We start from the raw sequence: 12,169 nt of genomic DNA, 5'->3' as shown, positions 1-12,169 counted from the left end.
ATATATATTTCTTGCTTACTTCATTCATAGCATGCACTTAATGAAGTTGATCCTGGTGATTGGCAGAAATTTGTGAAGGCGGGACTCAAGTAAGTTGATTTTATTTTCTTGGTGCCATTTAGTAAAGGTGTGAATGTCGCTCATGCAAAGCCTTTTTTATATCTAGTGATTAGCATAATACCTGTGGTAGAGCAGGTCACATCCTGTTTTTAGAGGTAGAAGATGTGGATTGTTGGAGAAGTTAAGTGATTTGCCTGTTGACACACAGGGTGCTTCTAATGATGAGAGAAGCAGTCTTAACAATACAGAGATGTGCAGAGAGTTAATAGCAGCCTCCAGATTTAATAAATGCTGACAGTTTTCTATATTTATTCCATTTCATTGTCATCCCTCCCTCATTGAAGGTCATCACTTTGTCTTATCTATGTGTAGTTTGTATCTTCATATTGTAAGTGTCATTATGTTTTTAAAAAATAGTATTAGTGTGTTTACAATTTTACACAGATGTATCATCTTTATATGTATCATTCTTTCTATATTTTTTCCCACTCAGATGTCTCTGATTTAGCCATGTTGATACACATAGCTCCAAATTCTTCATTTTTACTGCTGTGGAGTATTTGGTCTTCTGACCATACTGGTTTATGTAGCCAGTCCTCTACTGATGGACATCTAGGCTGTTCCCCCAACTCTCCCCACTTCTCATTACAGTCCTGCAGTGACTGTCACGTGTCTCTTGGTACATTGGTGGCGGTGGCTTGGAGAGTGTGGGTGCACCTTCAGTTCTAGATATTCAAATTCTTCTCCAGAGTTGCTGAGTAAACGCACACCCCCAGCAGGGTGTGTGAGAGTTCATTTTCCTTCTCGTCCTTGCTGACACTCTCTGGTCAGGCTGTTTAGTTTTTGGCAGTCAGATAGTCATGAAATGATGTAGCATTTTGCCTATAATTTTCATTTCCTTGACCATTTGTGAACATGAAACAGAGAAAAATATTTCACACAAGAGAAGAGAAAGAAGTGAAAGCGACAACTACAGATTACCATCATGGGATCATGATATTTCTTTCAGTCTTTGGTTAATTTGTGTTTCTAGAATGCTCGCCATATGCTAAGTGATTCTTAACATTATTCACATAGAACCAAAAAACTTTTTCTAGAGTGTGATGCTTTCTTTAGTGTGCTTTAAAGGGATTTAAGACATAGAAGGACCATTGTATGGAAGTTCTAAGTAGTTGCAAAGAAGAAAGGAGGGAGGATGGCTTGAAAGATGGGCTGGGGGCACTGAGTGTCATCTTTGCTCAGGCTTAGCTGTTCCACTGCCTCCTGGAATTTCAGCTAAACGGGAAGTTTGTTAGGTGTCGTGTCATAAAGGAAATAAAGGTGCTGTGTCTCCTCTTTGTTCTCAGAAGTGTTCCCTGTGATGGTGGACAGATAGGTATGTGATAGAGCGAGTGTAATGCCATGTCAGCAGTAGAGTCTAAATGGTGGGTACATGGGTAATCACTGTGAAATCCTCAACTTTGTGGCATGTTTGAAAATGTTCTGAATAAAATCCTGAGGAAAAAAATTTTTATTGTTTTCCTGCAAAATGAATGTCTCTTTCAGCAAAGCTCTTTTGCCTGTGACTCTTGCCTCCCAGATTTCGGTATCAGGACCACACATTTTTAAAGACCCTCCATGCTGCCATACAGCTGCTGTATCGCCCAGAAAGCTCTGTGCACACGAAGCTCATGCAGCTCCCTGTGATCCACATGATGCTCACCCAGCACTCTCTGTTTCTGCCAAGTCTCCTGAAGTCCGAAGAGGAGGAAGAGAACCTGGATGGTCAAGTCAAAGGTGACCCCTCATCCCACCCTCCCCTTTCAGATACAGCTTTTATTTCCTGATTTCTTCAAACTAGCTGTGTGCACTGAAGCTTATCTTCCACAGGTTCTCAGAGCTAGGAAGCATTTTCAAAACAGTATTAGAATGTTTTGTTTCCATCAAATCCAGGGTCAAGAAATGTTTCCTCTGACTTACGGTCAAACAGAAAATGCAAAACTGTTTTCTGTGCCTTATTGGGCTTACAGAAGTCATGTTGGAGATCTTATTGCCTTATCATGGGCTAATATCAAAATTTGGGAGTTAGGGAATATTAGGAGGTATGAAAAAAAAGTGTTGGTGTCTGTCCTGAGAGAATTGATTAGTTGCATGAAATTCTTAATGGGAAGATTGAAACTTTTGTCAAGGGTTAGAACTTGCCTATTGACAGTTTACTGCTAGAGAATTCTTCTAAAGCCCAGGTTTAGGCTCTATCCCAAATTCAGTGAGCATTGACTTTAGTGTCCATGAGTCCCGGGTATGGTGTACACTGTGGGAGATGTCAGACAAGGTGGGTTGGATGTTCCTGCCCTCTCAAAGCCACACTCTGTTTAGAAACAAAAAAATTAACACCCCAAAACCATTGGAAACCACCACAGGATTGGTCTGTAATAAACCCAGTTACTTGTATGGGTAATAGAAAAACCTCACTCTTCTATTCAGGCAGGAGTAGAAATACTAGAGATTCTAGTGGCGTGGGGGGAAAATGCTTTGATTTTAAAATCTTAGATGGCTTAAAATTTGGGAGACTAGGCCAGCCCGTGGCTCACTCGGTAGAGTGCGGTGCTGATAACACCAAGGCCACGGGTTCGGATCCTATATAGGGATGGCCGGTTTGCTCACTCGCTGAGCGTGGTGCTGACAACACCAAGCCAAGGGTTGAGATCCCCTTACCAGTCATCTTTTAAAAAAAAAAAAAAAAAAATTTTGGGAGACTAATATTTGGCTTTGTCAAAGACTTAACAGAGACTAATATTCAGAACAGAGACTAATGTTCAGCCTTGTCAAAGACCTAGGAAGACAGGTGATTGTGAAAATATGTTTATTTTTAAAATAAATAAATAAAAGGTAAGGGACTAGGTACCAGTGTCCAAAAACTAATACTGTTCAAAGAAAGATATTTCAAGCATTTAAATGTTCCTTGAGGTGGTTCCTCCTCTACTTGGACTCTGAATGTGTACGTCCCCTGTAGTGCAGTGCATTCAGTGTTGTTTCTTCCAGAAGTGCTGGTGGACCTGATGTCAACAGTGGTGAGGATATGCCCCTCTGTCTGTGAGAGCAGCCACTTTGCAGTGCTTCTTGGGGCCTATGGTGCCACTCTCAGCATCCTGGGTAAGGGTGTGAGGATTGGGTGACATAACTAGGGGGAGAGAGTTAGGACCACGCAGTGTGAGTGGGTGAGGGTGTGAGGGTTGGATGGTGTGAGCATGGGGAGGGTGTGAGGACTGGATGGTGTGAGCAGGGGGTGGGTGTGAGGGCTGGATGGGGTGTGAGCATGGGGAGGGTGTGAGGGCTGGGATGGTGTGAGCAGAAGGTGGGTGTGAGGGCTGGATGGGGTGTGAGCATGGGGAGGGTGTGAGGGCTGGATGGTGTGAGCAGGGGGTGGGTGTGAGGGCTGGATGGGGTGTGAGCATGGGGAGGGTGTGAGGGCTGGGATGGTGTGAGCAGAAGGTGGGTGTGAGGGCTGGATGGGGTGTGAGCATGGGGAGGGTGTGAGGGCTGGATGGTGTGAGCAGGGGGTGGGTGTGAGGGCTGGATGGGGTGTGAGCATGGGGAGGGTGCGAGGGCTGGATGGTGTCAGCAGGGGGAGGGTGTGAGGGCTGGATGGGGTGTGAGCATGGGGAGGGTGCGAGGGCTGGATGGTGTCAGCAGGGGGAGGGTGTGAGGGCTGGATGGGGTGTGAGCATGGGGAGGGTGCGAGGGCTGGATGGTGTCAGCAGGGGGAGGGTGTGAGGGCTGGATGGGGTGTGAGCATGGGGAGGGTGCGAGGGCTGGATGGTGTCAGCAGGGGGAGGGTGTGAGGGCTGGATGGGGTGTGAGCATGGGGAGGGTGCGAGGGCTGGATGGTGTCAGCAGGGGGAGGGTGTGAGGGCTGGATGGGGTGTGAGCATGGGGAGGGTGCGAGGGCTGGATGGTGTCAGCAGGGGGAGGGTGTGAGGGCTGGATGGGGTGTGAGCATGGGGAGGGTGCGAGGGCTGGATGGTGTCAGCAGGGGGAGGGTGTGAGGGCTGGATGGGGTGTGAGCATGGGGAGGGTGCGAGGGCTGGATGGTGTCAGCAGGGGGAGGGTGTGAGGGCTGGATGGGGTGTGAGCATGGGGAGGGTGCGAGGGCTGGATGGTGTCAGCAGGGGGAGGGTGTGAGGGCTGGATGGGGTGTGAGCATGGGGAGGGTGCGAGGGCTGGATGGTGTCAGCAGGGGGAGGGTGTGAGGGCTGGATGGGGTGTGAGCATGGGGAGGGTGCGAGGGCTGGATGGTGTCAGCAGGGGGAGGGTGTGAGGGCTGGATGGGGTGTGAGCATGGGGAGGGTGCGAGGGCTGGATGGTGTCAGCAGGGGGAGGGTGTGAGGGCTGGATGGGGTGTGAGCATGGGGAGGGTGCGAGGGCTGGATGGTGTCAGCAGGGGGAGGGTGTGAGGGCTGGATGGGGTGTGAGCATGGGGAGGGTGTGAGGGCGGGATGGTGTGAGCATGGGGAGGGTGTGAAGGCTGGATGGTATAAGCGGGGCAGGGCGGGTGTGAGGGCTGGATGGTGTGAGCAGGGGGAGGGTGTGAGCAGGGGAGTGTGTGAGGACCCAGCAGTGTGACTAGGGGAGAGTGTGAGGATCAGGTGGTGCATCGCAGGGTAATTTCTAAACAGACCCTTGTTTGACTTCTAGACCAGAAGATTTTACTTCTCCTCCAGGCCTATGAACAGAACAAGCTCAGCCTCATCAACTTCCGGTGAGTGTTGGGGCTGGAGGTGGACAAGCATGCATGGAGGGTGCTGGCCCTAGGACTGTCGCCCCCTGTCCGCAGAGAGCTCCCATTCTTTTTGATTCTCAGGAAAGGGTGAGAGAGATAGAACTGTCCTGGCTCACACGCCGCTGCAGCGTATGCTTCTCTGGGAAAAGCTTGGCCTCCTGCTGTAAGGAGTGTGTATAGTGGCTGGGACTGCTATGCTGGGCTGATTGCAGGGTGCCTGTCGGGCACGGACCTGTCCCCAAGCTCCCTCCTGGCTGGGGTGTCTTGTTTGGTTGATTTTTCTGGAAACCTTTCTCTTCATGCTTTACTTTAGATGAGAATGACTTATGATGTGGGGTGTGGTGGGGAAGAGTGAGGAGAAGTGACTAGACGTCAACTTCATTCTCTTGTCTCTGTGTGTCTGTCTCTAGGTTTGTCTCTTTCCTTTCTGTGTCAGTCCGTCACTCTGTGTCTCTCTTGTTTACTGCTCTTCTCTCTCTGTCCATCTGCCTATCTCTCCTCGGCTCCCAAGGCTGCTCACTAGTCTCCTTGGCCAGCATGACTTTGGCCCTGGGGGCCTGGGCTCCCCACCTTTCCATGTGGAGCCTGCCCCATCTCTGCAAGTGCTGGGACCCAGCAAGAACGTGATCAGGTGTGCTGTTGAGTAGAAAGTATTTTCAGATTTTCTTTGCTGCCCTAGATTCTTCTTTTGTCTTTAGCATTTGGGAGCAGCACCCTAACATCTTCCCCATATGTACATGAAAGAGGGTTTTGTGTGTTCAGACAGAAAGTGAGCTGACTGGGCCAAGCATAATGTTCAGGAGAGCTCTGCGGGGACAGGAAAGAAACTCTTTCCATTTCAGAGTGCTTTGTTTAAAGATAGAAGCTGTATTGGCCCAGAAGAAGAAAAGAAAGAAAAAGGAAAGAAAACCTCTCTCTCTTGAGAACATCCAGGTCTTGAGTGGACATTCTCTTTCCTTCCCCTCATGTGTGCTGGCCTCCCTCTCTCAGTGTTTTAGGACCATGGCAGCTGTGTCCTTTCTGGAATAGGACAGGACAGTCCCTGCATACATGAGGGAGCAGATTGGAGGCAGTTTTGTTACAGTGAAGGAAGAGCCTTTCTAACTATCCATTTCTGCATTAGGACAGCCTCTCACTCAGAGATCAGAGAAAGTCAAATGAGGTTGCCCGCCAAGTAACCGGGTTAGAGCTGGTTGTAGGAGGAATCTAGTTGTGGCTGCCAGGAGAAGAGGGTGGATGAAGGATGTGAAGTTCACAGTCTCTGTGTAGCCGAGGAGCATGGGAACATTTCCTCAGACTCAAACGTTACATCCACATCCTTAGACGAAGGAGCAGGCCTGAGCATGGAGAGCTCTGGGGAGCTCAGGGACATGCTCTTGCCAGTCAGGGGTTATGGGTCTGACGGTGTGGCACAGGCTGCCTGTCTGCTAGGAACCGAGGTTAACAGCCAGCACCCCCTTAAAGAGTTATTCTTTGTTTCTTTAACTTTAATAATTATTGTTTACTTGAATAGAAATGAGTCTTTGTATAAGAATTCTGTTTAGAAGTATTTAATTCAATAGATGTTCATTGAGCACCTGCTATTTATGAGGCCCTGGGCTCAGCACTCTCAGGAAAACCAAGGAGTGAGGCACGGTCTTCCCATCTACCAAAGGTGTCAGACATCTAACTCTTTTTAAAGTGGCATCTGACTCATGTCCTGTGGTGTAAACCAGTTGCCACAGAAGCACTGAGAACAGAGGCTGTTGTCTTCCCATCTACCAAAGGTGTCAGACATCTAACTCTTTTTAAAGTGGCATCTGACTCATGCCCTGTGGTGTAAACCAGTTGCCACAGAAGCACTGAGAACAGAGGCTGTTTCTGCTCGTGGCAGAGTTGGCCCTGAGGATAGGGAAGGATTCGACTGAGATGAGGTCGGCAGAGGAGTGTGGGGTACCAGGTGGAGGGAACAGTGTGCTCCATGGCTGGGAGGTGGGAAAGTCAGGACATTTAGGGGAAGGGTGAGTAGGCTGGCATATCTGGATCATAGGATTTGTGCAGACTGAAGCATTTCCATTCCTTCCGGGAGATAGCAGAGATATAATAGACACTTGCGGGGCAGAGAAATGGCCCTCATTAGAGCTAGGTTTTAGGGAGCATCCTGGCAGCAGTGGGGTGGTGGATAGGGATAGGGAGGTGAGGGGTGGTGGGGAAGAAGGAGGCATGTGTTATTTTCCAGGAGGTAGGCTAGGTTGGACTCTCTGGGCTGCTGCAGTAGCGGATGTGGCATAAAGGTTATGTGTGGCGTACACATGGTGGTCTCTAAATGGGGACAGCTAAAAGGCTTGTGCAGGCAGACCCGGTTCATTCATGGCCCCATGTGAGCAGAGAGAGGTCAGGATTCTGCAACTGTTGTCTAGCACAGACTCTGGAACTAGACCCCCGAAAGGTGGAATCCCAGCTCTGCGACTTACTAGCTGGGCATGTAACCAGCTAAGCAACTTCGTTAATCCTCTTTATTCCTCTTTATTCCCATTGGACAAGGTGGGTACTAATAGTACCTTCCTTATGGGGTTTTGTGCAGATTAAGTGACTTAATATGCACAATGGGCTTAGGATAGTGTCTGGCTTGTCGTAAGCCCTATGTAGGTGCTGGCTTCTGTCATCATCATTGACACTGTTACCCCACCCTCAACATCGCCAGCACCACAACCTGCTCCATTAGTTATGATGTGGATTAAGTGATATGACACATGTAACACTCCGTAAGCCCTATGTAGGTGCTGGCTTCTGTCATCATCATTGACACTGTTACCCCACCCTCAACGTCGCCAGCACCACAACCTGCTCCATTAGTTATGATGCGGATTAAGTGATATGACACATGTAACACTCGCAGAACAGCACCTGGTGTAAACCAGCAGCTTGACAAGTGCTGTCTATTGTGATTATTATCATTACGATTAATTCCATTTCTGGCAGGACCCCATGACCAGTCTGTCCTTCCCTCTCTGGTTCTAGGGTGCTGCTGTGGGGCCCAGCAGCCGTGGAGCATCACAAGACGTGCCGGAGTCTGGGCAAGTCACTGTGGCAGCAGCCGAGCGTCGGGGATGTCCTCCGCCTGCTGGATCGGGACCGAATGATGCAGACCATCCTGCACTTCCCCCAGAACCGGAGGCTGCTGCCCCTTGAGGTGCACTGGCGTGTTCTGCCCCTGCCCCTTCAGGGCTCCATCCTCACCCTCAGCTTCGCTCTTCTTGTTGTTTTTTTCTCTTTTTACTAAATTGAATTCCGCCCGTAAACAAAGGCTCCTGAATACCCATCACCCAACTTCGACATTTATCAGCACTGGCTACATTTCTTTCATTTACACCCCCACACACCAAAGATTATATCACTTCATATACAAGCACTGCTTTTTACAGAAGCACTTCTGTTTTATGCTCTTACATATTCAAGTTAACTTGAATTCTGGCAATAGTGGGTAAACATTTATGTGGTATCATATTCATAAGATTGAATTGCACATTTTTGTTGGTTTCGGCTATTTCAGGATGCACAGGAGCTGATATTTAAAGATAAGAGTTTGAGGGTGGATCTCAAGGGCCTGTACGATCCCTGCTTTCTCCTTCATCTCTTCAGTGAACTGACCAGGCCAGGTAATCCAGCCTCCTCTCCCCAGGGAGAGGTCTGCTGTGCAGGGCTCCTCACAGGTCAGATTGATCATGGTAATTATTGCCAAAATTGCCAGATTAGGGCCTACATCTTAAAAATAATTCTTAAAGGATTGTGTGAGAAGGGTGTTGAAGTATAATGTCCTCCAAATTTGAGAAAGTACTCTGAAACTGAAGAAGGAAGTGTGCAGGTCTGTTTGGTAATCAGAGATATTTAATAATCAGGGTGATGTACGTACAGGAAAGCTGGACAAAGTGAAGAATCAGATGTCAGTAGTGAGAGCTCTGGCTCTCTGCAGGTGGAACAATGTTTATATGGAAAAGCCTCTTCTACTAAAAATAACTTCAAGGAAACATCTTAAGTAGACTAAGTTGATAACGTCATTCACCACGTGTCTTGTGATTCATGAAGTAGGGGGTCTTGTCATGTTAGCACTCGGACCACTGATGCCACCTATTACAATAAATCATTCACTCCCTGAAACCTATGTTCCTTTTACAGTTTGTCCTAAGGTTAAAGTGTAATTATTGAAAAAGAGAAGTGAGGTTAAACAAAAATCAATACGGCAGGCAGGGCACAGAATGGCACTAGTTTTGTTCACTCTCTAATAAGCATCAGTCTTCTCACCTTTGCATTCCAGTGATTTTCAGCAAAGTCATAGTTCATGTTTGGAACATATAGTGACTCTTTAAAAAACATTTGTAATTTTAAAATCTGGGAGTGTCCCTTTGTTCTTGACATTTCTCTAATTCCTAATGGGGAGCATTTTCTGAATTTTTACTATATAGTGGTCAAATACCAACAGAAAAGAGATTTTATACCTGAGAAATCATCAGCCGGCTAAGGTTGGCTTTTTCTTGGCTTAAGTATATTTTAGAAATTGCGTTTTATGTCAAGTAGCCTATTGTATTGGGGGTGGGGGCTTAATCTTTGTGGGTGAATGGGACGGGGAGAGAGAATGAGAACGTGTACATGTGCATACGGATGAAGGCTGAGGAGATTGAGCTCCTGGGGTTGGTCAGGTCTGTCAGCTTTGGGCATTCTGATAGTGTGTAATGATAGCTCATCGTGGTTTTAATTTGCGTTTTCCTAATGGCTAATGTTGTTGAACATCCTGTGACTTATTTGCGTCTGCATATTGTCTTTGGTGAAATGTCTGTTCGTGTTTTTTGCCTATTTTCTAATGAGATTGGGGTTTTTTTGTTTTTTAATGTTAAGGTTTCTTTATATATTCTAAATACTTAATAGTCCTTTGAAGGATATGTGGTTCACAGACATTCTCAGTCTATAGTTTTACACTTTACATTTTACATTTAAGTTCATGATCTATTTTGAGTTTGTTTTTGTATAAGGTGTGAGGTTTTGGTCCAAGTTTATTTTTTTTTTTTGCCCATAGATGTCCGATTGTTCCAGCCCCCATTTGTTGAAAAGGCCATCTTTCTTCCTCATTACTGCTGGGCCGGGTAGGAGTCCCAGCTGCCCTCTAGGCCTCCATGGATCTTCCCTGGCTGGGAGGGATAGAAGTGACTCCATGTGGGGGACCCTCATCACCACTGGGCAGTGGTGAAAGTCCTTGCTTTCTGCTAGGCTTCCTCTGACATGCCAGTGGGGAGGAGGAAGGGTGTGTTGTTACTGCCCAGAGGGGATGAAAGTCCCGCCTCCCTACCCACCCTTCTCTGATGCCACCCCAGTAGGGGATTGGGGGTTCTTCCTTACAGCCTTTCAGGGGAGGAAGTCTGGGCTCCTGACTCCACCTTTGCTGGCAGGGTTGGAAGTGGGCTGCAGCGAAGTGTTTGATGTCACCCTCTGAATGTTTTCTGCCTTGCTCAGCTGCCCTTTGTCCAGTCTTTTGGTGAGACAGAGAATGCTTTTGTACGGGCTTTTTTTGAGTCTGTGCCTGTTAGCTAGCATTTCCAGGTAAGCTGGCTTCTTCTGCTCTAAGAGTAGGACATATGAGGCAAAAAAGACAACCTAGGGAACTGGGAACTCACTGCCTTGTTGATCCTCATGTCCTGAGGTCCCTAGCTGGTCTGCTTTCTTTCTACCTTTCAGAGTCATGTTTGTGTTATATATAATGTTCAAGATTTTTAGTTGTACTTAACAGGAATAATAGGGAAAAGTATAGCTACTCCCCCATCTTCTCAGAATTGGAAGTCTAATTTAATTAATTTTTAACATTAGGTAATATATTCAAGTAAAAAATTCAGGTGGTACTGAAGGGTATACAGTGAAACCTCCTTCCCACCTGTCCTGGCAATGGTTTCCTGTTCTGGAAGGCTACATGTGTTACCAGTTCCTTCCATATTCTCCCAGGTCTAGCTTGCTTTTAAAGGCCCATGAGATTGCAGTTGGCAGGTGTGGTGGTGGGGGGTGGAGGCGTGTATTTTGTTTCTGTGCTCAGTGGTGCAGCCAGCGTTATCCCTAAAGCCTCATTATCTCGAGGCTCCTTTCTACAGGACTTAATGGTTGGGTGGCTTTAGGTGGATTGGGGAGACCATGGTCCACTATTCATTCTGTTTTTCCCCTTTTTAAACTTGAAAATTTCTTTTTATACACAAGCGTTCCTACTTAGGAACAGATTTGCTGATCCTCTACCACTACCCTTTATATCCCTTTTAAAAAGATCAAAGAGGGCTGACTTTGCACAGAGATTTTCCCATCAATAGGTCTTTGTGTTGGCTCCAGCACCCTTTGATGAACACTGTGTTCTGCTGCTGAAGCTTGATTTTATTTGCAGCAGAGCAGGGGCCATTTCATACAGATGTCAGATTACAGTAATAGCAAGCGGATATCTTAATTGCCCTAGTGACTATTAAGTAGCAGGCCAACTGAGGCAGATGTACTAGTCGGTGGCCAGGAAGCTCTTCTGACTCCTGCCATGCCTTGATGGTGCTAGCTAAGTCTGTTTTTCATCAAACATGAAAGTAAATTTTGTACGGTCTAAAAATACAAGGTTGCTGGCTTTTGTAAGTTTAGTGAATTATAACAAATCATTTAGTCTATTCCTCTGTCTCGCAATAGAGCTTTTAGGAGACAGAAGGCAAAGGCTTGAAAAATATTTAATAATAATAGTAAAATATTAGCAAAATCAGACAGTGATTTTCACAAAATCTTGAATACTGTACACTGTACTTTTTTTTTCTTGGGGGGGACAGAGTCTGGGAAGCCTTTTCTGAAGACAGGTGACTAATAAATGGTCTTTCAAATGGGAGAAACCAGTCACCATTTTCCTTACCTTCAGAGCTCCAAAAACTACCTATTTTAAGTTTTATTGGTGTAATACAGGTAGAAAAATTTGCAAGGCATGTCTCTCCTAGTGTTGAAAAGGATTTACAATAGCTTAAAATACTGATTACACTAAAAATTTACATTGAAGTGGAACATTTCAAAAAGCATAAAGGTGAAGAGGGAAATAGATATACCCCTTCCCCCCAAAAAAACACATCCCAAAAGTATGTTCATTATATGTCGCTCTGGGTTACCTGTCGTCCCAAGCAACAAATAGAAGCCTCATGTTTTAAACAAATTTCTTTTTTTTTTTTAAAAGATGACCGGTAAGGGGATCTTAACCCTTGGCTTGGTGTTGTCAGCACCACGCTCAGGCAGCGAGCCAACCGGCCATCCCTATATGGGATCCGAACCCGGGGCCTTGGTGTTATCAGCACCACGCTCAGGCAGCGAGCCAACCGGCCATCC

General features: G+C 46.7%; 1 protein-coding gene across 1 annotated transcript in view; it reads left to right on the top strand.

Moving 5' to 3' along the window:
• Positions 1-12,169, top strand: part of URB1 (URB1 ribosome biogenesis 1 homolog (S. cerevisiae)) — a 72,597-nt gene that overhangs the window by 42,390 nt on the left and 18,038 nt on the right. Inside the window, exons 25-29 of the mRNA XM_008577233.1 lie at positions 1,640-1,836; positions 3,082-3,192; positions 4,735-4,798; positions 7,820-7,991; positions 8,352-8,457. Coding sequence (XP_008575455.1) covers positions 1,640-1,836; positions 3,082-3,192; positions 4,735-4,798; positions 7,820-7,991; positions 8,352-8,457 — 650 coding nt within the window. The remainder of the gene's footprint in view (positions 1-1,639; positions 1,837-3,081; positions 3,193-4,734; positions 4,799-7,819; positions 7,992-8,351; positions 8,458-12,169) is intronic.

Source organism: Galeopterus variegatus, unplaced genomic scaffold (genome assembly GCF_000696425.1).
Source record: "Galeopterus variegatus unplaced genomic scaffold, G_variegatus-3.0.2 Scaffold1463, whole genome shotgun sequence".
In the NCBI taxonomy this organism is placed as follows: Eukaryota; Metazoa; Chordata; class Mammalia; order Dermoptera; family Cynocephalidae; genus Galeopterus; species Galeopterus variegatus.
This window is presented reverse-complemented; position numbering and strand designations above follow the sequence as displayed.